The sequence below is a fragment of the Protopterus annectens genome, chromosome 1.part1, assembly GCF_019279795.1.
Source record: "Protopterus annectens isolate FY-2018-M chromosome 1.part1, PAN1.0, whole genome shotgun sequence".
NCBI lineage: Eukaryota > Metazoa > Chordata > Ceratodontiformes > Protopteridae > Protopterus > Protopterus annectens.
The window spans coordinates 1,336,171,075-1,336,198,870 of record NC_056726.1 but is presented as its reverse complement, the minus strand read 5'-3'; the positions used below and the strand labels follow the sequence as shown (position 1 = coordinate 1,336,198,870).

Below are 27,796 nucleotides of genomic sequence, written 5' to 3'. Positions count from 1 at the left end.
GTGAATGGCAGTACATATGAACAGCAGGTCTCCTCTGATACATCTGTTTCCTCAGGTTATGGGGTCATGACCTCTAGCATTGCTCTATAACAAATATATCACTTTTCCTGGTGGACTTGTTGCCTATAATTTTCAAGCTGTTTATTTCCTTCCTCCCTTCCTGATACTTAGAAACTACAATTGTGAGAAATACTCAACTGTGGGCCTCCGACAGGTTGCTTATACAAGAAATATGCATATTGGCTTGGCTTTTTGTTAAATTTCTGTGACTTATATTTTCACTTCTGGAACTACTTCTTTGTGTCTAACCTGTAGGGTTCACTGATACTAATCTTTCAATGTTTTAAATTGTTTTACAGTGTTCTTTACCTCCTTTTCAGGAAAGTATACATACAGGTATCACACTCACAATGAAAAGATGCTCACTTCATAGGCTTTTAGTACACAAACTATGCATTCATATAGGGAATTTTTAATGTATGCAAAAAAGTAATAACAAAACAAATTCACGCATGCACATGCCTATACACACACACACACACACACACACACACACACACACACACACACACACACACACACACACACACACACACACACACACACACACACATGGTCATATGCATATGCGCACACACAGTAGGGAGAGGAATTCAAATGTAATAAGTACATGGTGTCAGATATTTGTCCTCGCATGCAAAGGACATAGAGAAAAGCAATGTCCATATACAAATAAATACTTCTTTAGGGTACACTCAATCAAGGTACCTGAATAAGGCAATTTTAATGATGGATTACCTACCTCTGAGTTCCTGGCTTGTAACATGCTTCACAAACAGTACTATAACAAAGAAAAAAAGATGCATTTATTGTTTAAGCGCAACACAACCTAGGCATTTAAAAATATATATTTTGTTTTTGCTATGATGCCAGACGAAAATGCAAATGAAGTGAGGTGCTTGCTTTTCAGAAAGATGAATAATCAGCAACAGCTAAAGTGTGTTATATGTGCTCTGAAAGCTGTGTGTCACTAAAGTGCACAGAGGCTGAAATTGTAATGGTGGAATGGGGAGAGGATATAGGAATGATTCGAGGGATAAAGGCAAAGGATTTCTCCAAGGGTTACATTTTATATAGAAAGTCTCCACTGGATCTGATTAACTTACCCCCCCCCCCAATTGCAGATATGCAAGATGCTTCATTCAATTACACATATTGGGAAAGTGAGGACTTTCAAACATATCTAATACTTCTGTTATGCATGGGGCACCATGATTATCCTCCAAGACTGGAAGAAAAATAAACCTGTTACACGCTACTGTAGTGCAAGTCCCAACTGTAACACCCACCCCCCCAAGTGCTTTGATGGTCGTGTATAAGGGAAGGGATGTTCCTTCAATCCCTGAGTCTCTTTCCTTCTACGTTCACTGAAGTTTACAGATGTTAGTCTATAAGCAACTTATTTAAATTAGGGCAGTATTTAAAAGCTGTCTCACCTTTTCCTTACTTGCCATCTATGTGACAGCACTCACTGAGTACTTTACGAGCTTTCAAAGCCAGTAAAAAACACATCACTTTTGTTTGTAACTGATAGTACATGGATCAGATGAAAATCCATGAGCTACAGAGTTATGATTGGGTCTGTCCTTCCTCTCGAGGTGAATTTCTTGCATGCATTTCTCAAACACATAATAACTTGGTTACAATCAGAGACCTAATCATAACCCTCTATAAGGAGTCTATGTGACATCAAATATATATTGCTGATCAAGTAAATATTATTTTAAAAAGAAATTCATATATGCATACATTTAAAAATGTTGCTGCACTTTTATTAGTTTGGGCCTTTGCTGTCCTAGCTGCCTTCCCTTCATTATGAGCAAACAGGTCCCTTTAGACTCTATTTCATCATTTTGTATTTTTCTCAAACAGAGGCAAGATTATGTCAAATCAGGGATGGGATAATTTGATAGAGCTAATGTACATGGAAGTCAGCAAAATCATGTGTGTAAACAGATGGCTTGTTGTGACTACAGTTCTCTCTCTGCCTGGTGGTGATGACCTCAGCATGCTTAACTGCCATAAGACATAAAAGAAACAATCTTCTATGATTTATAAATTCTTGACTAGTAGTCAAATGTTATCTGCTTTAAATATCTAATTCTTACTATATTCTAGAATGCATATCTTTGATATGGAATTCACAGTGTGTGTGTGTGTGTGTGTGTGTGTGTGTGTGTGTGTGTGTGTGTGTGTGTGTGTGTGTGTGTGTGTGTGTGTGTGTGTGTGTGTGTGTGTGTGTGTGTGTGTGTGTGTGTGTGTGTGTGTGTGTGTGTGTGTGTGTGCGCGTTTATGTTTGTCCCCAAACATTTTGAGTTACTAATAGCAACAATATGAGTTAAAGAAATACCTGGCATAAGCAAGGACATAAAGAGCAGAGCTTTATGATCCATCGTGGCAGTGTAATTCACAGGACTCCCAGCTGTGTGCTGTTAAAGAAAGGTAATGAGACAAATTACAAATTTACAAAAGCAACTCAAATATAATTAGATCACTGACTGCTATTGTTGCCAATGGGACATCTGTTATTTATTCTTTAATTGCTTACTTTTCCCTCTGTGAAGCTTCAACCATGCAGTGGAGTGATTACAATACTTTGTTTTGTAATTCTTTCCTTTGCTAATCTCTGCTAATCTGTGTCATTGCTAAAGCCATTTCAAGGTACTTCAGTACTGCTATGGTCACAATCCCATAACCACAACTGTGTGGCAAAGAACTTGTTTTAATAGTTTATCATCCTTTAAGATCAGCGCATAATGCTACTACAAGATTTTCTATCTTTATAAATGAAAAGTTATGTTAAACAAAAAATAACTGCAACAGAAATATACATGTTTGCAAACTATTATAATTTCTTGTAAACTCATTTCTTATTATTTTTGTTAATGTATGTTTATTAAATTATCTTGAGTTTTAATTTCTATACTCAGTAGTCACTTACTTGTATGATTGATGGGACTGTCCATGACCAAAAGTGTTATTTAAGATTTACATTTTCAAGCACACAATGACATTACTGCATTCAAAACAAATCAGTCATTGTTCTGTAGGCAAAGCCCCTATGGCAGCTTTTGTGAGGTGCTAGTTCTGTCATTTATATAACCTGTAATCAGACATTTGTTGATATATATGCATGTCCAGATAGGTCACTGTCTTTGGTAGATCATGTACAACAGCTTCACACTCTGACAAACAATGATGGACGTACCCAAGATGTTTTTACACAAAGGCAAGAACATTTGAATATGGACTTCCTTTAGTGGCATCTTCTTCATCACAAAACAAGTTGAACTCTCCTTGGGTCCTAGTGGATCATATCTACTACTTTTTTCTTTTCCATTCACAGCTACATTGCAACTATGATAATCTTAGAAAAGCAGGCAAACTTCCTGTTGAGTTGAACTGCTCTTATTAAAGTACCAACGCAATCATCTTCAGTCTGCAACTCCTGGACCATTGCAAATCCCATACTCAAAGGTGCCTAGGCCAGAGAAGAAGACTTGTCACTCTGGTTATTTGAGAGCGTGTCTCAATTCCCATGTTGTAGAACCTCATGAACAAAAGGTGTGCTATAGTTTGTTTCATTATAGTTTCTGGAATTTGGTCCTCTCTTCCTTCAGCACTTAGGAACGCAGACTCACTACAATATGAAAAATCCAGGTTAATAGAACACTTTCATTCTAAAGTGATTTGTCATTCTGTGTGGTCACCCTACAATTACATTTCCATATTAGTGCTGTCAGAAAGAGATAATTTGTCTGTGTACTCTGACAGCACTTTGTAGATACCAGGCCACAGTTTCTCCTTCCATTCTTCCACCTCTTTCCATTTGTCCCAAGTCTTGACTACCATTGTGCTCACCTGTTTAATCCATTCTAAACAGTAACCACCTTTCCTGTGTAATTATATATCCTTACATCAGCACTGTAGTTTGCATTCTGTTTGTAAATTGTACCATCACCCTTTCTCATAATTCTCCCTGAGATCTTTACTTTCACAATCCTAATTCCTGAATTTGTGGCCCCTGGTGATGTCTCCCTGTCTCTCCTGGTATTTAAAGAGAAGTGCCCCATGCTGTCTGTCCAGCCATTATAATGAAGTCCCCCATACCTTATCTTGTACTTGTTTTCTTTTGTACCCTTACCAAAACTGTGTCTCTCTGTGGTTTCAAGAACTAAATGAAGTACCATAAATATTGCATGACATTTGCTCGTTGAGCAGTAGTCCTTTTCCTTCAAGATGCAGCTGGACATCCTGTTGGGTTTAACCACAGTCTTTTCATTTTATACCTCATGGTCCAGAACCTTTCCTTGTCATTTTGAGCTAACTCTTTTTCATCTCCCAATTTCTATCTCCTGGATGTCAGCCTTCATTATTATCAGCATTAAATCTTAGCTGTCACCCTTCTGCCTAATAAAGATGTTTAGCGTGGACTTTTTTTTTTTAATGCTATCTCTATTTACTGCCATGGCTCTTACCTTTTACTGTCTGTACAGAGGGTGATATATCAGTATCTAGTTCATAGGTGAATACTAGACAAATAGTCCTGATGGGCCATTTTAAGCTTAGTGAATAACCTGAAGTCAGAATCAAACCCTGTACCTTGTGCCTGCAAGGCAAAAACCTTAACCATTATATCAAAAATACCCTAGTGTGATCTTGTACCCTCTGCCTTTTGATATCTCAGACATATCCTGTATGCTGAACAGTATATATCCCAGCACTGATGTCACAGTAGCACACATCACTGTGGACACCCAGATCCAGGCCTGATGTAATTCAGTCATTAAAATTAAGTAAACAGGTCTGGTAGCACTTCTAGGCAACAACATCATATTGATTTATGTTTTGCCACCATTTGTCCTCTGGCTGTGTCACCATCTTCTGTCATGTTTGCCTCTTCTTCTGCATCAGTTGAGGGAAACACAAAAGAAGTATTTCCCAGATCTAACATTTCCCTAATGATCAGTGATTTATTCAACAGAGGTCCAATATGGAGTAATTTATGATTATTACCCTTCAGGTCCCAGGGCCTTCTCCTCCCTGAACCTGGTAAGCTCTAGCTGTCCTATAATCAACTTTCTGTTTCTCTCACTGTGGGAAGCTGCAGTGGTGCAGCAGTTAGCATTGTCGCCTCACAGCAAGAGGTTTTCCCATTCGATTCTTGGCTCAAGCGCCTTCTGTATGGAGTCTGCATGTCCTCCCCGTGGTCAAGTGATGTTAAAGTCATGCAGGTAGGTGCATGCGTGAATGGGCGTGCCTTCTTTGAAGGTTGGGTGTCAGGCTGGCAACTTGGCAATGTAAAAATCCACCGCCAATCATTAGCGGACAGGAGTTCTGCTGTGGCGACCCCTAACCGGGAAAAGCCGAAATAATTTTTTTGTTTCTCTCACTGTGAACTGTCCTTCACACTCTCATATAAATCCTATTTTCTCATAAAGAATAAGGCTTTTTTCAGGTTTTTATCTGTCTCTTCTGTGTGCAACAAAAAGTTTTTTTTTACCTTCTTGTCTTACCGAACCAACTCCTCTCTTCAGACTCAGACCCTAGCATCCCTGACCTATATATGACGTCTATTTTTCTCATATTTGGAACCACATGGGTTTCTTCCTTTTCTTTATTTTACTTCTTCTGTCTATGCTTTTTTTTTTACAGTTTTTCTTATGTCAAGTCTCCTTACCAAAGCTTATTTATCCTATTTGTTACTGTAAATTCCTCAGTTTTATTTATTTAGACTTTGTTGACTAGGTAGTCATACTAGGCCAATGGCCTCTTTTCAGGAGGGACTCCAGGTGGTCTTTATACTAACTAGAGGAAATATAGCCATGGAACCTCTTCTATTCATTTTTCTATAATTTCTATGGGGATCATTTACATCCACCTGAATTATCACCAACTCATGAAGATGGGGTCTCAGTTTAATGTCTCATCTGAAGGATGGCACACTCAGGAGTGCATCACCCTTTATGCTGCACTGCAATGTCAGCATCAGAAAATGAATACAGCTACCTGGTGCAGGACGAGAAGCCATAAGTCTTTTGATATAGCAGCGGGGAGGGGTTTGTGCTGCTTGTTAAGATACTAATACTTCAATTTATTTCAGTTTTGCCCTCCTTCATAAATCCTCCTTGTTCACTCATCTATAGAACTAGTGTCTTTGCTCAGTCCCTACAGTAAACAGTGTGGCTTATGGTTGTGATTTGCTAGGGCAGCCATTGTGTTTTCCCTCTTACAGACTCCAAACGACTTTGTGAAACCTACTATTGCTCCTGATGACAATGTGTACAAGTTGGCTAAATTCCTCCAGGTCCATATATTAAGTAAAATCATTTGTTGTTTCTGACCAAGAGCCTTGTATGCCCCTCTATGCTTCAAGCAGGTTTGAGAATTCAAAAAGCACTACATTTTCCTTCCACTTCCAATATCTTATGCTCTCCATTAGACAGTCATCATTCATTTGACACCTCAGGTGTCTTATCCTTCATATGACACCTCAGGTGTCTGGTATATCATATGTGTGTATCAATTTTCTTCCACATCTTCCTCTGACTATCATTATGTTTTTCTTAGCTATTTCCTCTCTGATTTATACAAAACAGTGTGTTTTATTCTAGAAAAGTGGAGGGGAATTTGGAAACAATGCAATACAGAAGGGAAAATAGCAAGACAAGTGTCGGTGCACAGGAGGGAGCTACTCAGACACAGGTTGTGAAATATCAAGGCCAGCATGCTATGCAAATGAGAATATAATGAGATGGAAAATGAGCAAAACCATTATAATAAGCATGATAACAAATCAAATTGATGCAAACAATATGGCAGAATGATTTAGAAAATAAAAACATAAAAATAGCACTAGGTAGAGTAACTGCCAAAGTACCTGTTCACCAAAATACCATGGTGTTCAGAGACACAGATCAAGAAATCAGGCTAGTGGCCACACAAGACTTAAAACAAATAAAAATGTACATGACCATCCTTGCAGCCACTAGCCATGGTGGTGTATATCATTACTCCCTGCTTCTCAGAGTGATCCAACCTCAGCTAATATTTACCCCCTCCATTATACAGAAACTGTGGACTGTGACTATGTAGACAAAGACACAAGGCAAGAATTGGTGCAAATGTGTCACTGTCACATGCATGCTCAGCAGGATGCATGGAATATCTATTCTTGTGGGGACTAGTTATGTTTAAGTATGAGAATGCAGGCTACAGGAACCATCTAGTGACCAATAAGGGATATGGCAGGTGTATCCCAGGTGTTTGCCTGATAGATTCTACACCAGATTCTTGATGTCATGCTATAGTGTGTGGAGGAGCATATATGGGTCCCACATACCACAAAAGAGAGACAATACCATGCAGGCATTTTATAATATGTATTTCTCAGAGGTGCTAAAAGCCATGAACTGCACCCAGAGTGCCCTCAAAGTCACACTTGGGGACAGGGAAAAATGGTATATCAACTGTAGGAGATTCCAGTCCCTGAAATTCCAGAAAGACAGTAAGACACATAAAATGTGTCACTGCAACATCCAAGCAGTGCACACAGTTCCTATGTCTGTCACACATTCAAACTATATCATTGATTTGTACAGGTGATTTCCACAAAATCATCATATGGATAATGCCAGATATGCCCTAGATCAATAGCTAATGGAAAATGTAAGGAACCCTTAGATCATAACAGAGAATGGATATAAGATGGTCCTATCACAGACCAGAAACATCATTCGAAATGTATTTGAATGGATGAAGGCCTACTCCCACTGGCTGGATATCTTCATTGGTGCCTACAGTATAATCCAGAAACAGGCAGCAATGTGTTTGCAGTACTAAACAGCATGAATATACACAATCATATACAGCAGGGTATTGATGTGGAACAGGATCTGCTGATGTCAGTGCATGATGATACACAATCATATTCAGCAGGGTATTGATGTGGAACAGGATCTGCTGCTGTCAGCGCATGATGATACACAATCATATACAGTAGGGTATCGATGTGGAACAGTATCTACTGCTATCAGGGCATGATGATACACAATCATATACGGCAGGCTATTGATGTGGAACAGGATCTGCTGCTGTCAGCGCATGATGATACACAATCATATACAGCAGCGTATTGATGTGGAACAGGATATGCTGCTTTCAGCACATGATGACACGCATTCATATACAGCAGTGTATTGATGTGGGACAGGATTTGCTGTTGTCAGCGCATGATGATACACAATCATATACAGCAGGGTATTGATGTGGAACAGGATTGGCTGCTGTCAGCGCATGATGATACACAATCATATACAGCAGCAACTTGATGTGGAACAGGATCTGCTGCTGTCAGCACATGATGATACACAATCATAAACAGCAGCATATTAATGTGGAACAGAACCTGCTGCTGTCGGCGCATGATGATACACAATCATATACAGCAGCGTAGTGATGTGGAACAGAATCCGCTGCTGTCAGCGCATGATGATACACAATCATATACAGCATGGTATTGATGCGGAACAGGATCTGCTGCTGCCAGCGCATGATGATACACAATCGTACAGAGTAGGGTATTGATGTGGAACAGGATCTGCTACTGTCAGCGCGTGATGATGCACAATCATATACAGCCTGGTATTGATGTGGAATAGGTTCTGCTGCTGTCAGTGCATGATGATACACAATCATATACAGCAGGGTATTGATGTGGAACTGGATCTGCTGCTGTCAGTGCATGATGATACACTATCATATACAGCTGGGTACTGATGTGGAACAGAATCTTCTGCTGTCAGCGCATGATGATACACAATCATATACAGCAGCGTATTGATGTGGAACAGCATCTGCTGCTGTCAGCACATGATGATACACAATCATACACAGCAGCGTATTGATGTGGAACAGAACCTGCTGCTATCAGCGCATGATGATACACAATCATATACAGCAATGTATTGATATGGAACAGGATCTGCTGCTGTCAGCACATGATGATACACAATCATACACAGCAGCGTATTGATGTGGAACAGAACCTGCTGCTATCAGCGCATGATGATACACAATCATATACAGCAATGTATTGATATGGAACAGGATCTGTTACTGTCAGCGCATGATGATGCACAATCATATACAGCCTGGTATTGATGTGGAACAGAATCTGCTGCTGTCAGCGCATGATGATACACAATCATATACAGCATGGTATTGATGCGGAACAGGATCTGCTGCTGTCAGCGCATGATGATACACAATCGTATAGAGCAGGGTATTGATGTGGAATCGGATCTGCTACTGTCAGCGCATGATGATACACAATCATATACAGCAGCGTATTGATGTGGAACAGGATCTGTTGCTGTCAGCGCATGATGATACACAGTCATATACAGCAGGGAATTGATGTGGAACAGGATCTGCTGCTGTCAGCACATGATGATACACAATCATATACAGCAGCGTATTAATGTGGAACAGGATCTGCTGCTGTCAGTGCATGACACACAATCATATACAGCAGCGTATTGATGTGGAACAGGATCTGCTGCTATCAGGGCATGATGATACACAATTATATAGTGCAGGATATTGATGTGGAACAGGATCTGCTGCTGTCAGCGCATGATGATACACAATCATATACAGCAGCGTATTGATGTAAGACAGGATCTGCTGCTGTCAGCGCATGATGATACACAATCATATACAGCAGGGTATTGATGTGGAACTGGATCTGCTGCTGTCAGCGCATGATGATACACTATCATATACAGCAGGGTATTGATGTGGAACAGAATCTTCTGCTGTCAGCGCATGATGATACACAATCATATATAGTAGCGTATTGATGTGGAACAGCATCTGCTGCTCTCAGCGCATGATACACAATCATATACAGCAGGGTATTGATGTGGAACAGGATCTGCTGCTATCAAGGCATGATGATAACAATCATATACAGCAGGATGTTGATGTGGAACAGGATCTGCTGCTGTCAGCATATGATGATACACAATCATATACAGCAGGGTACTGATATGGAACAGGATCTGCTGCTGTCAGCGCATGATGATACACAATCATATACAGCAGCGTATTGATATGGAACAGGATCTGCTGCTGTCAGTGCATGATGATACACAATCATATTCAGCAGCGTATTGATGTGGAACAGGATTTGCTGCTGTCAGTGCATGATGACACACAGTCATATACACAGGGTATTGATGTGGAACAGGATCTGCTGCTGTCAGTGCATGATGACACACAATCATATACAGTAGGGTATTGATGTGGAACAGTATCTGCTGATGTCAGTGCATGATGATGCACAGTCATATACAGCAGCATATTCATGTGGAACAGGATCTGTTGCGGTTAGCATATGATGATACACAATCATATACAGCAATGTATTGATATGGAACAGGATCTGCTGCTGTCAGCAGTGGATGAGGTACCTACTGAGGACCAAGAGGAGGAGCCAGGTGTAGGGGATGACCATGAAAGGTGGAAGTGGTCTGGTATGTTATGGTACTGGCTAATAGGCAGGGTCTGGTTCACAGCTACACAAATTAACAATAACTCATGCAATATTAATAGGTTCATAGGTGTGTACTAGGCTAATAGCCCTGGAGCCTGTATAAGCCTAGCCCAAGAAGATTCTCTGGCATCATGCCACCCAAAGTTAGTTCCCAGTACCCTTGTCAAGCAAGGCCACTGATGTGATCCCCAGTGTGAACTTCCTATTGCCCATCCACTCATCAAGATTTCTCTTAAAGAGGGCTAGTGAAGTGCTCTGCTTGATGTGAATGGGAAGTTTGTTCCAGAGTATGGGAAGTCTCTGAGTTAGGAACCTGCCCCTCTAGCATGCTCTGTTTATTCTGGTAATGAGATTTAGGTCCCTGAAGCATGTGGCATGGAGGGATTGGGATTTCTTTAGGTGTAGCATATATAGCAGCTCTGAGTCAGACATGGCTTTGTAGGTCAAGCAGAGATTGCCTCTAAGTAGGCTATAAGAGACATAGTATAGCTAGAGTTTTTTAAGTCTGTCCATATAGGGCATGTGTCTAAGGCCTAAGATCCTCTTAGTGGGCATTTTTGTGGCCTTTTCAGTTGTTGTAGGTGTCTAATGAGGTACATTCCAAATGGGGTGTTGCATTCTATAATAAGTCTAATGAGGGAAGAGTAGAGAGGGATTATGACCTCTTTCTTCCTGGATGAGTAACCTTTTGTAATGATATGTGCCACATAAGAAGGACTTTCTGACTACAGTGGCAATGTGGTTATCAAAGGAGAGGTTGCTGACAACCTTTGTGCCCAGGTCTCTTATCACACCTTCTGTGTTTAGTTGGCTACCACCTATGTGGTAGTTCATGGCCACCGGATTTTTCTCAAAGGGAATGACAATTCACTTTTTGGCATTGAGCTTAAGGCCATGGTTCTGGCATCAGTCACTGGTGTCAGTGAGGCCTTTTTGTAGAATGCCTACATCAGTTAGAGAATCAATAATGGCTCCCAGTTTGCAATCATCTGTGAACCTGGTCAGCCAGAGTCCCTTGTGTTGGCTTGAACTTCAGAGAAGTAGATGCCAAACAGGAGAGGATGTAGGATCGGTCCCTGTGGGACACCACTTGCAACTGGTTGGTAATCAGATTTGGAGTCCGCTACTTTCACAGTGTGGGTTCTTTCAGTGAGCCCGGTGGAAACCCATCTTATGACATAGGGGTTTATGCCTAGTTTAGTGAGTCTATCTATGATTCTTGAGTGAGAGGTGGTATCGAAGGCCTTGGCAAGATCTAGGTAGGCTTTGTGAACTACCTTGCCCTCATCCACAGCTCTGGTGACAGACTCGAAGAAGTCTATCAGGTTGAGCAGGCATTATCTACCCTTCACAGACCCAAACTGCATGGGGTCCAGAGTTTGGATATTCCCTATGTCCTTATTTATATGGTCCATGATGATGCGCTCCATAGCCTTACATATCAGACTCATCAGACTAATGGGGCAGTAGTTCCCAGTGTCTGTATTCGCTCCCCCTTTGTGGAGTGGGATGACCATAGCAGTGCTCCATTTGGTAGGAACAAAGCCTGAAATAAGGCTGTGATTGAACAGGATACTCAGGTGTAGTGCCAGTTTACTTTGTAATTCATGTAGAACATAGCCAGGGATATTATCACGTCCCATGGAAGCTGTAATCTTGGCTTTGGACAGTGTGGTTTTTACCTGTGTAGCTGTCATAATAGGGACTTGGCATTCCTTAGGTATTGTGATAGGCCCTTTAGGGGTTGAAAGGGGGTAAAGTTCACACTGAACCTTTCAGCCAATATGTTGGCAATATCAGTTGGTTCTGTATATGTATTGCTATTCTGCTGTAACTTGGAGCAGATCTGAGTATTGCCATGTAGATTCTTGACATAGCTCTAGAATGCCTTGTGGCAGTCTTTAGAATCTGCAGCAATTTTGTTTTCGTAGCTAGCTTTAGAGGATTTGATGATCAATCTCAGTTTTTTGCTGAGGCTAACAAGGGAGAGTTTCCAGGCTTGGGAATTCACCCTTTTCTGCAACAGTTTTTCCTTCTGTTGTAGAGTTTGTTTATGGTGGTGTTGTAGAGTTTGTTTATGGTGGGGGACCACCAGATTAGCTTCCTTTTTCTGGAGAGTGTCTTGGTTTTCTTTGGTATGGCCCATTCCACACACTTGTGTATGTGCTCATACAGTGCATTGGTGTATGATTTAGCAGTCATGCACCTATTTTCCATTTGCACGGGTGTCGTGAAGTTAGCCATCTCTGGTTTTAGAAGCCCAAAATTGGCTTTGGAGAAGTTTTCTACAGTGGTTTCCTTTAAGTGGGGTGAGGGTGGGATGTGGATATCCATGGTGATTAGCTTGTGGTCAGATCTGACCAGGGAGGAGTTGATTACTGGTGTAGAGCAACAGTCGCCCATGTTAGTAATGACCAGGTCAAGGATGTTTCTACCCCTGGTGGGGGTAAGAATGAGTTGGTCCAGGGCATTTGGATTAATTAATTCCAGAAACTGTTGAGTAAGTGTGTTGGTACATGAGTAATTTTCCCAGTTAATGGAGGGGTAGTTAAAGTCTCCCAGTATAAGGGTATTGGGTTGTACCTTAATATTTTCCAATGTGTTTAGGAATGTGGAGTGGGAGTCTTGGGACATGGTGGGGGATCTATAGTAGGCTACAACTTGAATTGCAGTTTTACCCAGTGTTAGTTGTACCTGAAGTATCCCTGATCCATTATATTGGGGTATTAGTCTGAAGGTGTGCATATCCTTTATGAATACGGAGACACCACCACCTTTAGTGCTTTGGTCCAGGTTTAGGGGCCGAAAGGTGTGGTATGAATTATAGCTTAATAGTGCTGGGATGCTCTCCGGAGCCTTGAACTAGGTCTCAGTCACTGCATAGATGTCAATGTTCTCCATTTTAAGGAGTGCTTCGAGTGAGTGTATTTTGAGATTTAGACTTCTAGCACTGAGTAGCATAACCCTCAGATTTCGTTTGCTTGTAGCTGTTATGGTGATAATTTTGTCTTCAGGACATTGCCTAAAAAGGCACTATAGCAGTGGCAAGACCCTTGGCCAGTATCTGGAATCCCTGGGGTGACAGGTGCAGGCCATCTCTGGTGAAGCATTGAGGTCTGCCAATCATGTCGTCCCAGGCATACAGATACTGGATCCCCTTAGAATGACACCAGAAACTTAGCCAATTGTTGAAGTCAATCATTTTCTGCTTGTACTGTGGTATCATTCTGGGTAACGGCGCAATGTGACTCAGAGATAGGGTCATACCTGCCTGGGCTACAAGATGCGAGAGCACCTCTATGTCTCTTTTCATGTAGTCCAGGGAGGTATGACCTAAGTGCGTGCGTTATGTGGCGGATTCTGGTACCCAACAGGCAGCTGACCATAACTTTCTCCTTATTCAACCTAGTGAGTGGGACATCAGTGTGCCTTACTATTGAGACACCCAAGACTAGTGTATTGGGTAAGTTGTTTTGCCTTATGGGCTTTGGTTGAGTGGCAGACTGTTTATGTGAGCTATGTGTGTCATTGTTTGTGCTGGGATGTGGTGGTTGTTTGCATTTCTGCCTCAGAGGTCTCTGTTGTTTGGGCAGATTTTTATTGAGAGCCTCCGCAAAAGTAGGTGTGTGTTTTGTGTTATTATTTGAGGGTTGTGGTGGTGTAAGTTCTGAGGGTATGTGCTGAGTGTGGTGTGTGGTGCAGGTGTTAACCTTCTCCTTTTGACTGGCTAATCCAGTCTTGGCTGGAGAGTGCTTGGCTTCCAGTTTGGCTATATATGTGCATCTGAAGATAGCAGATTCGGACTAGCCAGAAAACGAGTAACTACAAAACAACTTAAATGGCTCGAACTTTTAATGCCAGAAAGGACAACGAAGTAAATGTATTTAGCGCTTTCTTCCACTTTATTCACACCATGGACTTCTTCAGAAAAAAGGGAACTCTCCCATGTTCCCGTTTTTATACATTACAGGATATGATGTCATATTAGTCACACAATTTTTATCTGTCACAATAATCAATGTTTAACACTGAAATTTAAAATTCTTTCAGTAATCTTTATATCTTAATGACACTAAAATATGAAAATTAGTAAAAATAATGTTCATAATTATAATATTATGGAAAAATGATGTTATTTATAGAAAAATTATGCACATAAAAAATAGAATACTTAAACAGTTATAAATACACGTGGATGTGCACAATCAGTCATACACCAACTTGCACCCCACACGCACACACACCCACACACGAACACACACACACACACACACACACACACACACACACACACACACACGCACGCACATGCACACCTACATACACAAATGTAAACTCTTAATATACAATAATAATAATATTATCATATATTACCAGACTAATAAAATATGTATATACCAATATGCACTTTAAAATATAATTTTCTCAAATGTCATCTAACCATTAATTTGACATCAAACAATCTTCATTAAATGTCAGTGTAAGTTACCTTTCACATAAATGCATTCTACTTAAAAATATCTAATATTTTGTATAATACGATTATATAATTGATGAAAACCTTACTATCTATTTAATAGAAAACATTTGATATTAATTGAATCATTTAATCCAGGTGAAGTGTCGGCGCCTAATACCAACTGCCATAGTGTCTCTTTCTGTTCTAATTTGTTATTTATATCACCCTTCAACACTCCTTTTTCAAGTCTATCCAAAACAAAAAATTCAAACTTTTTAAAGTCTGTACACACCAAAGCATGTCTTGCTAATGAATTGTTTGTGTCTTTGTTTTTTATTGCTAAAGTATGCTCATATATACGTCTTTTCAGACATCTTATTGTTTTACCAACATAATAATTTTCACAAGTGACACATGTAGCTAGATATACCACATGGTCACTGTTGCAGTTGTAATATTCTCTAGCCCAAAAAGTTCTATTCAGATGTTTCAAAGTCACAAAAGAGGTATTCGTACTATATCTACACTGTTTGCAGTCTTCTTCATGTTCACCATGTTTTTATAGGTGAATGTTGGTTTTGTACCTAAAACTGTCATAAGCTCCCTATTCCCCAAAATGATCGTCCAGTTTGTCTCTATAACGCTCCTAATATGCAACATCTCATTACACATAGGTAGCGGAAACATTGTATTCCATTCCTTTTGGTCTAAGTCATTTGCATTATCTATGTTATTGACTGCCAAAAATTCATTCCTCTTAAATGACAGGATAGGTTTAGCTACTCCTAGTCTTAAGTTATCTACTTCTTTCTCTAATTTCTTCAAAAATTTCAACAAATATCCTCTCTCCAGGAATAACTTCCTTAATAGGAGCAACTCTGTATGATATATATCATTGTGTGAAGTTAATCTACTTAATCTTATCATTTGCCCTTTTATGACATTTCGCTTCATATGCTGTGGATGTAAACTTTCTTTATGTAAGTACTGATTTGTAAAGCATGGTTTCCTATATATTTTACTTTGTAAGGTGTGATTTTCACCATCAAAATATAGTGTCACATCTAAAAAATCTATTTCCTTCCCATACCCACTAATTTTAAATGTCAGGGAACTAGTTGTTTTATTCAAATCATTTACCATGCTTTCAAATTCCATTTTATCTCCACCCCATACGAAAAACAAGTCATCTATATATCTTACATAAAGTAAGACTTTGTCAAAACTATTATGACATTTTAGATGTTCATTTTCCCATACATATGTCAAACTGGGAAAATGAACATCTAAAATGTCATAATAGTTTTGACAAAGTCTTACTTTATGTAAGATATATAGATGACTTGTTTTTCATATGGGGTGGAGATAAAATGGAATTTGAAAGCATGGTAAATGATTTGAATAAAACAACTAGTTCCCTGACATTTAAAATTAGCGGGTATGGGAAGGAAATAGATTTTTTAGATGTGACACTATATTTTGATGGTGAAAATCACACCTTACAAAGTAAAATATATAGGAAACCATGCTTTACAAATCAGTACTTACATAAAGAAAGTTTACATCCACAGCATATGAAGCGAAATGTCATAAAAGGGCAAATGATAAGATTAAGTAGATTAACTTCACACAATGATATATATCATACAGAGTTGCTCCTATTAAGGAAGTTATTCCTGGAGAGAGGATATTCGTTGAAATTTTTGAAGAAATTAGAGAAAAAAGTAGATAACTTAAGACTAGGAGTAACTAAACCTATCCTGTCATTTAAGAGGAATGAATTTTTGGCAGTCAATAACATAGATAATGCAAATGACTTAGACCAAAAGGAATGGAATACAATGTTTCCGCTACCTATGTGTAATGAGATGTTGCATATTAGGAGCGTTATAGAGACAAACTGGACGATCATTTTGGGGAATAGGGAGCTTATGACAGTTTTAGGTACAAAAGCAACATTCACCTATAAAAACATGGTGAACATGAAGAAGATGCTAGAGTATAAAAGTTACAACAGAGAGACTCAGACTAGGATAGTAAGTAACAAAAAGGGAACTTTCTCATGTAAAGACTGCAAACAGTGTAGATATATTACGAATACCTCTTTTGTGACTTTGAAACATCTGAATAGAACTTTTTGGGCTAGAGAATATTACAACTGCAACAGTGACCATGTGGTATATCTAGCTACATGTGTCACTTGTGAAAATTATTATGTTGGTAAAACAATAAGATGTCTGAAAAGACGTATATATGAGCATACTTTAGCAATAAAAAACAAAGACACAAACAATTCATTAGCAAGACATGCTTTGGTGTGTACAGACTTTAAAAAGTTTGAATTTTTTGTTTTGGATAGACTTGAAAAAGGAGTGTTGAAGGGTGATATAAATAACAAATTAGAACAGAAAGAGACACTATGGCAGTTGGTATTAGGCGCCGACACTTCACCTGGATTAAATGATTCAATTAATATCAAATGTTTTCTATTAAATAGATAGTAAGGTTTTCATCAATTATATAATCGTATTATACAAAATATTAGATATTTTTAAGTAGAATGCATTTATGTGAAAGGTAACTTACACTGACATTTAATGAAGATTGTTTGATGTCAAATTAATGGTTAGATGACATTTGAGAAAATGATATTTTAAAGTGAATATTGGTATATACATATTTTATTAGTCTGGTAATATATGATAATATTATTATTATTGTATATTAAGAGTTTACATTTGTGTATGTAGGTGTGCATGTGCGTGCGTGTGTGTGTGTGTGTGCGTGTGTGTATAAGTGTGTGTGTGTGTGTGTGTGTGTGTGTGTGTGTGTGTGTGTGTGGGGTGCAAGTTGGTGTATGACTGATTGTGCACATCCACGTGTATTTATAACTGTTTAAGTATTCTATTTTTTATGTGCATAATTTTTCTATAAATAACATCATTTTTCCATAATATTATAACTATGAACATTATTTTTACTAATTTTCATATTTTAGTGTCATTAAGATATAAAGATTACTGAAAGAATTTTAAATTTCAGTGTTAAACATTGATTATTGTGACAGATAAAAATTGTGTGACTAATATGACATCCTATCCTGTAATGTATAAAAACGAGAACATGGGAGAGTTCCCTTTTTTCTGAAGAAGTCCATGGTGTGAATAAAGTGGAAGAAAGAGCTAAATACATTTACGTCGTTGTCCTTTCTGGCATTAAAAGTTCGAGCCGTTTAAGTTGTTTTGTAATATATGTGCATCTCTCACAAGTCATACTGTTGGGAGGTAAGAGGAGAGGGTTGTCTGTGTACATGAGGCAGTTGCTACATTGCCTCAGGATGCCCAAGTTCACCAGGTTGACAGGAGAAAGCACAGGGAGCTGACCTTTAGACATGCCTGGATATGAGCTCAATATATTAAGTACTGAAGCCTTTTACAGGAAAAATTTCACTCAAGTGTCTGAGTCTGTACAGAGCACTGCCAAACACTTGAGGGGAAACTAATATGTAGACCCTGAAAATTTAAGGATGAAGTATTTAGGCAGATATTCTAAAGTTAGGAAGAAATCAAGCGGTACTTATTGAAAATAAAGAATTAGCTTGTCAAGAATGATGAAAAGAGGGTAGTCACATGAATGGCTACTGCCTGGCTACTACTCTGTTGGGATACATTACTCCTTTGCTTCTTCTCTCACCAGAAGCAAAATGTTAGCACCAATCCCAAGAAGAAAAGCAGGCCTTGGCCTGTTTGTTGATCCACAGTCTTGTTCCAGATGTTGCAAGGGTCTGCAGGCTTGTAGCCTTTTTCTGGTAGATGCCTCGAATAGCAACCAGACCAATCAGGTACATTAAGCACAGACACTCATTCTCCAACCAGAAAGAGTCAGTAATCAATGCTCTCTTCTACTACTCTCACCAGGATCAGAATATAAGCACATATTCCAAGCTGTCACCTATAAAGCAGTTATTAGGCTTTCTGGTGATCAGCAGTCTCCAGGAAATAATGTAACTGCACTCCTTCTCTCACCAGGAGAAAACAGAAGCACTAATCCCAAGATGACTACTGAGACGCAGAATGTGGACTCTCCAATAACTGCTGGTCTTGCAATAGATACTTAAAGGTAAGATAAAAAATTATTAATCCTAAACACTGCAGTGTGCACTAGAGGAGTTAAATGTGAAAGTAGGTAACTTAAGTTTTACCTCTCTAAAAAGTTAAGTTTTAGTAGAGAGTCACTATTTTTAAAACAGCAAGATAGACTGAAAGGGGGTAGTCACTTTTTTATTCTGGTACTATGGAATACAGTAGGATGGCCAATAAATTTAAATAGCTGAAGGGGAGTGATTTCACAAAATGATACTTTTGAGCTTACTCACACAAGCCAGTAAAAACAGAGAGGAAATGAGTTATATGGTGAAATTAACATAAGGGGCAGGCAACTAGAAAGACAGTGGTATTTAAGAACACAGACTATGTTGTACCATGCATGTCCTGGTCATGTTTTGCATCTGAAAAAAACTGCTCCAACAAAAAATGGCACGGTGTATAAAGTAAATTAACTAATTAAAAAACACCACACTCCGCAACTCACAGACTTGACATTTATCGAATAAAATCAACTATGTGATGCAGATTCAGGGATTTTGTCTAATATTTTTTCATTCCAAAGAGGTGATCTTTTTATTTTTAAGAATAATAGGGGGGAGTAGCATGTAAGGGGGAAGGAAGAGGAAAAAAAGAGGATATAGGACTTGTAATAGGGGCAGAAAAACACACATAAAACAAAGACCAAGCGACATTCTGACACAAATGGGGAGGAACACAATGGAAAGGTACAGATGGACAGAGGGAAGAGATTTGGGGATCAGGAGAAATGAACTACAAATAACTGAGGGAAGTAAAACAGAGAAGGGTAATGCAAAAATGGTGGATATGGTGGTGTTCTGGCTGTATTTTATGTGGCCTGGTGCAACATCCAATTAGAGGTTGATCCCATTCATTACTGTTTAATTGCCTTCTCCTCTTATTCCTGCCACAGTTTGCACTTTGATCAGTGTCGGACAGTGGTTTATCTCTGCTAGCTGCATAGTGACCTTTTCCAGGTGGACAATGCAGGATCAAGCTGATGTTCCACTAATGCAATCTTATCATCTCTTTCAACTCCTGCTAGGTAATGTACTGGAAACTACTGATAGTGTCTCCAGAGGGTGTGACAACACCCTATAACCTTGTGAGACATCACAGGAGGCCACTATAGAACCTTCCTCATCATCTACCACTGGATGACTTATGTCACCCCACTGAGAACCAGGTCTGGGGAGAGATGGAGACCCAGCAAGCTAAGGCAGATCAGGACAATGAAGCAGGGACTTCTACTACACCACAGACAAAGATGTCACTGTATGAAATAGTAACATAGATGGAAGGAAATAAAGCAACAAGCACCAGATGATTATATAATGCAGGGTTAGCGAGAAAGACAGGAGACTAGTTGGCATAGGGGTTAAGGTCTTCACCTTCCATGCACAAGGTAAAAGGTAAGATCCTGACCTCTGACCAATACTGTTTGGAGTTTGCATGTTCTCCATATGTCTCTGTGGGGTTCCTACCACCTCTGTAAAACATGCTGAGTGTTTCCACCTCACACTCACCTAAGAATAAAGCTGTGGGAAGCAGCACAGACTCTAGATGGTGCCCTATAGGAAGAAGGCATATATAGACCAAACACTTTGGGCCTCATCTGTGGTGCACATTATCCTCAAGATAGGAGAACATGGATCACAGACTGCATGCTATGGCGGGGCTAGCCACTCAACAGTGTAAAAATATGGCTCTAGGTGATCTGGTTCAGTTTATTAATGTCACCAAAATGGGTATTTGCTGGTGATAAGTGGGTTGAGGACCTGGCTTACTCCCGCTTATTCCAAGGGACCCATGCCAATAGTAAGAGGTATGTAGGTGCACCTATTGGCCAGTGTGTGAATGCCATAAAGCCAGGATTAGGCTTGGATGTGGATGAAATAATAGTAAGGAGGAGGCTGGACATCCACTTGCTTGGGATCCAGAATCTACTACTCAGGAGGAGGATTCAAAAGACAGTGAGGGATGTCATCAGATTTAGTGACAGACTCATGGCAATTAGACTGATAATGATAGAACAATATTCATAATGTCAACCTATGCCCCACAGTTTTGAGAAAAACAGCACATTCAGACAGCAGTTGCAAAACTTACTAGATAAAGCAGGACAACAGGAAATGGTGTTGATAATGGATGACCTGAATGGACATATTGGGACAGACAGAACAAGATATGAGGACTGTCTGGGATGACAGGGGTGAAGCAACAGGAATAAAGAAGGAGATGCCATTCTGGACTTCTGTCTGGCAAATGGCTTGATGGCAGTCAACACATGGTTCAGAAAGAGAGACAGTCACAAGATCACTTACAAAAGTGGCCAAAATGCAACTCAGGTAGACTTCCCCATAGTGCAGATAGGGCACTAGGGTAGAATCAGTGATTGCAAAGTCATCACCTGTGTAACAGTAAGCCCACAACAAAAAAATACTGGCTGCCACAACCAGCTGCAAGCAATGGTCAGAGAAGGCTCTAAGATCAACAGAGACCAGGCTGAAGACCTGGAAATTAAATGGAGAGAAAGCACAACAGTTTAAGGAATTACCCAGGGGCTCTAGCACCTCAAGAAAAAGAGGAAACTGGTGGAATTGAAGAAGATTGTCAGGACCTCAAAATATAATTTGTGAGGACTGCACAACAGATATGTAGTCGAGCCATTTATGGAAATAAAGTACATAAGGAAAGCTGGTGGAGGAATGCAGAAGTTCAGAAAGTCATCAAAAGAAAGGAGTGTAGGAAAAAGTGGGAGATGGAAAAGACAGACCAGGCTAGAAAGTACCTGCAATTTCTACTTTTTTCAAAATAATATTTAAAGAAATGACATTAATAATGGAAAGTCTTAAGAAAAGTTCTAAACATTATAATTTAAACAAAGATGAATGGATGGCCTTGAAGCATATAAAAAAAAAATAAATAAATAAAATAAAAAAAAGAATTTATTTTTCAATGTGCAGATAAAGGTGGCAATTGGGTTATTTTAAACAAATCAGATTATTGTGAAATGATTTATGATTTGTTAAAAAATGAAGATGAGTATTTGTGTTTGAATATGGACCCCATTACAGAATTTAACACTGAATTGTTGAATTTATTGGAAAGAGGGGAACGTCTTGGTTTTTTTAGCCAGAGTGATGTGGGGAAATTGTTCATTAAAAAACCTATGACACCAACATTCTATGCCTTACCAAAAGTGCACAAAAGTTTAGTAAAGCCGCCTGGCAGGCCAATAGTGTCAGGAAGAGGCTCTTTTCTTAGTAATGTTAACATTTTCTTGGATTTCCATTTAAAAGGCCACCTATCGAAAGTTACAGCTCACATCTTAAATACTCAGGATCTATTGAATAAACTCTCTCATGTTAAATGGAACAATAGTTATTACTGAGTAACCATAGATGTGAAGTCATTATATACCAATATTAACAAAATATGGGGGCTTGAAGCTGTTCAGGATATGTTGGGAGACGGACCTAGAACTACCTTTTTGATGCAAATGTTGGAATTTTGTCTCTCTCATAATTGCTTTTGTTTTAACAATGATTTTTTTCTTCAATTAAAGGGAACGGCTATGGGGGCTGCTTTTGCGCCCTCATATGCCATCATGTATATGGGATTTTTTGAGAAGTTGTATATTTATTCAACTTCTTTTTACCAAAAAAATGTAGTGATTTATAAGCGATTTATTGATGACCTTCTATTGATATGTAGTGGTGACATTAGTGAATTTCTGGAATTTGTTGAGGAATTAAATAATAATGATCATGGTTTGACCTTCTCTTGTGAATACAATAGGGACAAGATTAACTTTCTAGATATAACATTATTTCATGAATATGAAAGTATAGGGTGTAGACCTTTCAGGAAAGAGACTTCTGTAAACATGTTTCTACATGCAGAGAGCATGCACCCTGAACATTTGATATGGTCACTACCTTTTGGTGAATTCCAAAAAATTTTTGACCATACCAGTGATGAAAATGAGAGATATAATGAGTTAAATAATGTTGAATCAAGATTAATTAAGAGGGGTTATAATAAAGACCATTTATTAATATGTAAGAATAAAATATTAGGTGTTATGGACCACACAGAACATCGGAAATATGAAGGTAGACAGGACAGACAAAATTCTTTAGTATTTAAGATGAGAGAAATAAATAATGATGAAGCTAAGGCTAATGAGGCTAAACTATTTTTTGTTACAAAATATTCTCCTCTATCGAAAGAACTAAGCAAAATTGTGAGGAAATACTGGTATTTAATACATGAGGATGAGAACATAGGTCATTTGTTTCCCAAACATATAACTTTTTCTTATAAGAAAGGGAAAAACTTGAAGGAGTTATTAAATTATAACTTCTTTAAAAGCGGTGATGATGAAAGGGGGAATGTTCCAGTAGGTACATATTCATGTGGCCACTGCAGTGTTTGCGTAAGAGTCAGTAATGTGACAAATATTAATGGTGTGACATTCTCTGCAAGATATTGCTTCAATTATAAATCACTAGGAGTGGTATACATTCTGGGCTGCTCTTGTACCAACACTTGGTACATAGGGCAAACCAAAAGAATGGTTCGTGTTCATATCTTAGAACATTTAAAAGACATTAGAAACCAAAATGAAACTAGTCCTGTGGCCAAGCATTTTTTGGAAAAACACAATGGTCACCCTGATAGTTTGAAATTTTGTGTTTTAGGTAAACCATTTTGTTCTGAAAGTGGGGGAATTTTTATTCAAAAACTACTTGAACTAGAAACTAGGATGATTTTGAAATTTAATACATTAAAACCTTATGGATTAAATTTAGAATTAAGTAATTAATGAATAAAATTAAAATTAATATAATGGACAGTATTATGAGACAGTATTATTATTAGTATTATTGTTAATTTTTGTGTTTAGGTTATGATTGTTGATTATTGTTTGATATTATTATTATTATTCTGTATTTCATATCAATAACCATGTGCACTTGAATATATGACTTGAGGCATTTTAGAAAAACATTTATATAAAAAAAATACTGTGTGATTTCTTTAAGACTTTGTTGATGAATTAATGAATTAAGTTAATAGAATAATTAGTGCTAATCAACATGATTTTTATGTATAAATACTGTTGGTAGCACATTGTATTTATGATTCTTTGAAGGCGAAAGGCCGAGGTACCAGATCGCAATAAAGAAAAATTACTGGTTTTGGTGTTGGTTTGGTTTTGTGAACAGGCTAGAGAGGAATACTGGTTGGCTAACAAAGATACTTAGAGATGCAATAGCAAATGAACAAGGCATCAGAAACATTTATCAGCTTCTGGAAAGTTACTCAGTACATAGCACAATGAAACTGTATCAGTTTGTAAGGTGAAGACAAAATGATAAAGAAGATAGTCAGACAGCCTTCATAAGGGATGCCAGGAACAACCTGATCACCATTCTACAGGACATCAAAGGCAGGTGGAAGGAGTACTTCCAGCAAGTACTAAATGAAGAAAACACCACAGAAGCTGCATTGCCTCAAACACAGCATCTGATGAGAGGAGAAGAAAAGCCCACCCTAGAAGAAGTAAGAACAGCACTAAGGAAAATGAAGTCAGAGAAAGTAGCAGGCTCAGATGAGGTCACAGCAGATATTTTTAAGTTGTTGGGTGGAATAGGGGAGAAATTACTCCTGAGGGTATTCATAGCAATATATATATATATATATATATATATATATATATATATATATATATATATATATATATATATAAAACATATGCCCAGAACATTGTACTGGAGTCATACCTCAGCACCAGTAGTCACAACCTCTTAGTGCAAGGGGATGTCATGTAAGTATTGCAGATATAAATGTGGAATGTTGCTACAGTAACAGGAGTTGTGTTAACAGACATGTTGTGTGGGATGTCACTTCTGATACTGACATGTACACCATCAGTTACTGACAGACATCATAAAATCATCATAGAGAAGTACCACACAAATCACAGTAATGATCCTGTGGAATACAGCAGAGATATGCCCAATAAACGTGGGCAGTCCGACACAATCTGGTCAGTGCAGAGGTATACACAGAACTCCTTAGTGCAAGATGTGTGGACCAAGCCTGACAAAGTGGATGTTTACAGCCATGTAAATGGGGATATCACAAAAATACTGGAATAGATAAGCTCACACAGTTGATGCATCCACACACCCCTGTCTGTCCTGACACATATTAACCGGAGGAGCAAAGATCTCAAGCCCATATACTTCACACTACTTAGTGGCATACATCTTTGCACATTCCCACAGCTTTTTCAGAAATACAAAACAGTTATGGTGGCCAGGCAACAGTTCATCTGACAAATATCTGGACATAACATCACACTAGGTAAATACACTGAGCTGCTAGACATGTCACAAAGCACTGTGCAAGCTATAGGCAGACTGCCACAACACCGACCCAAGTTTTCTATGGGGGAATACACATGTACTTGCAAATATAGCAGGCACTACAGGCATGTCACAGCATGGAGGAACAGACACCAATGTGAAAGTGCATACCCACAACCAGTCTGAACACAGTCACAGTCACATTATGGTAAGCCTAAGTAATATTACAGTATATGTACTGTGTGAAGAACTCCACCCTCATATGAGCCATTCACACAGTAACCCTACAGATACTGGGCCAATACACAGTGTAGTCTGATGCCTGACTGTGGTATGGGACATGTGTCAGTCTGGCCCTACAACCATGTACGCTGATAGGGTACCATAAACTCGAGCAGCATGCAACATCAGATAGAACAGGACCAAGAACAATGACATCTACCACAGTCTGTACACAGGCCAAATAACATATACGCAATACACACTCTGTCAACAATCACCATAAGTACACAGACCTCACTACTGTACACACTACAACAGGGTGTCCAGGTTTTGTCCTCAAATATGAGGCCTACTATACATAACATGTCTAGCACTCTGATATCTCACTGGCTTATCAGGTATGGTGTCAGTAAATAATTATGTACTGTACATATGCACCTCTTACTGCATGACATATGGACAAAGGGTGGCAGACTTGGGGGACAGAGGCACAAACACAGCGCCAATACTTGACATATTGCTAATCTGAGAAATGTCCTGGTGTAACAGGGTTTGTTGTGACATATCTCTTCTGAGGGATATGAAGTCAGTAACTCACATAGATGTCACCATATACTGACTGCAATCATCAGAGTATGCTACTGAATATCTAAAGATAGGAAATGTGTGAGTAACACAATGCATGTAAGACTCCAAACTCTGGACAGACTGCAGATAGCCCTACAGATGAGGGTTTCCTCAACCACATAACACTGTCATGCCAGACTTTAAATCATGTAGAACAGCCATACCCACACAAACCCTGTTAAACCAACATTACTTCAAATGTAGAAAAGCAATACTTACATTCTGTTCCCATGTCTGGAACATCCCCCTCCTGTTTGTAGGCCTGTCACCATAGTGTATGTTGTAAGAGATATTTCTAACTACCCTCTGTTATGTTGTTTGTCAAACATCCCCATGAAATCCTGCTCACAGTGAAGGAAAAGGGCCAACACCCACATGAAGTGCTTAGTTATAGGAGTGTGTTTCCATACAATTGGCTATAGGAATGTTACCACAGCTGTTCCACATGCAATTAGCGAGTGGGGGACTGCAATTCGTTGACAGGCCATCAGCTGATCATGAGCATTCCTTACAAAACACAAGCTGCTGCCTATGCAAAGCAGATGTACTTTTCCACATCCACCAGTGAGGGAGAGAGAGAGAGAGACAGAGAGAGACAGAGACAAAGTAAGAAAGGAAGGATGTGAGAGAGCAAGAGCCAAGTGTGTTTGTGTATGATCCATGGGTGGAGAGCAGTATCTGGGTATTATAACAGTTGCCTATATTGTTTACTAATCCATACTGTCACATAGTAATTGCACATGGCTGTACACATTTATAGCTGAGGATTGTCTACCACAACCTCTACAGTGTTTGAAAACTGTTGGCCTTGTGATGTGGACAATGGGGCATATAGGTCCTCAATATAATGATGTAGCAAAACCCACACTGCAGTGGACCCTGTCAGTACACACTCACCCCAACAGAATACTGATGACATATGCACAAACACACACTTACCAGTACTGAGTTTCAAACTCCTACCTGACTATGTATTGCTATTACAGTGTTATGCAGTTATTGCACATGCCATGGAGCTTACATGTTGGAGAGTGTAGTACATGTGAATGTCCACAAAAGCAGGTGTCAATGGAGACACACAGACACACACACACACACACACACTCTGTCAGGGAAACACACATCATCACAGTTGGCAGGATCAAGATTAGAACCCCTACCTAAGTAGTCTGCCACACTACAGTATTATGCAGTTATCACAAGTGCCACAGAGATTATATGGTTGATATATGGCCAAAGGGTTATGTTAAGGTGAATGACATCAGCTGGCATGCTAAAGTAGACCAGTGGGAGGTGTAGTGATTGTGAATGGCTTCAAACTCATTAATCCCCACACACACACACACACACACACACACACACACAC

The 27,796-nt window shown here is 39.0% G+C and overlaps 1 protein-coding gene across 1 annotated transcript in view; it reads right to left on the bottom strand.

The window, feature by feature from the left end:
• The window catches only part of LOC122810257 (microfibrillar-associated protein 2-like), a 1,267,702-nt gene that overhangs the window by 1,120,827 nt on the left and 119,079 nt on the right, over nt 1-27,796 (bottom strand). Inside the window, exons 2-3 of the mRNA XM_044081798.1 lie at nt 2,411-2,489; nt 803-841 (exon numbers count right to left, since the gene is read on the bottom strand). Of these exons, the coding sequence (XP_043937733.1) occupies nt 803-841; nt 2,411-2,453 (82 nt within the window). The 5' untranslated portion in view covers nt 2,454-2,489. The remainder of the gene's footprint in view (nt 1-802; nt 842-2,410; nt 2,490-27,796) is intronic.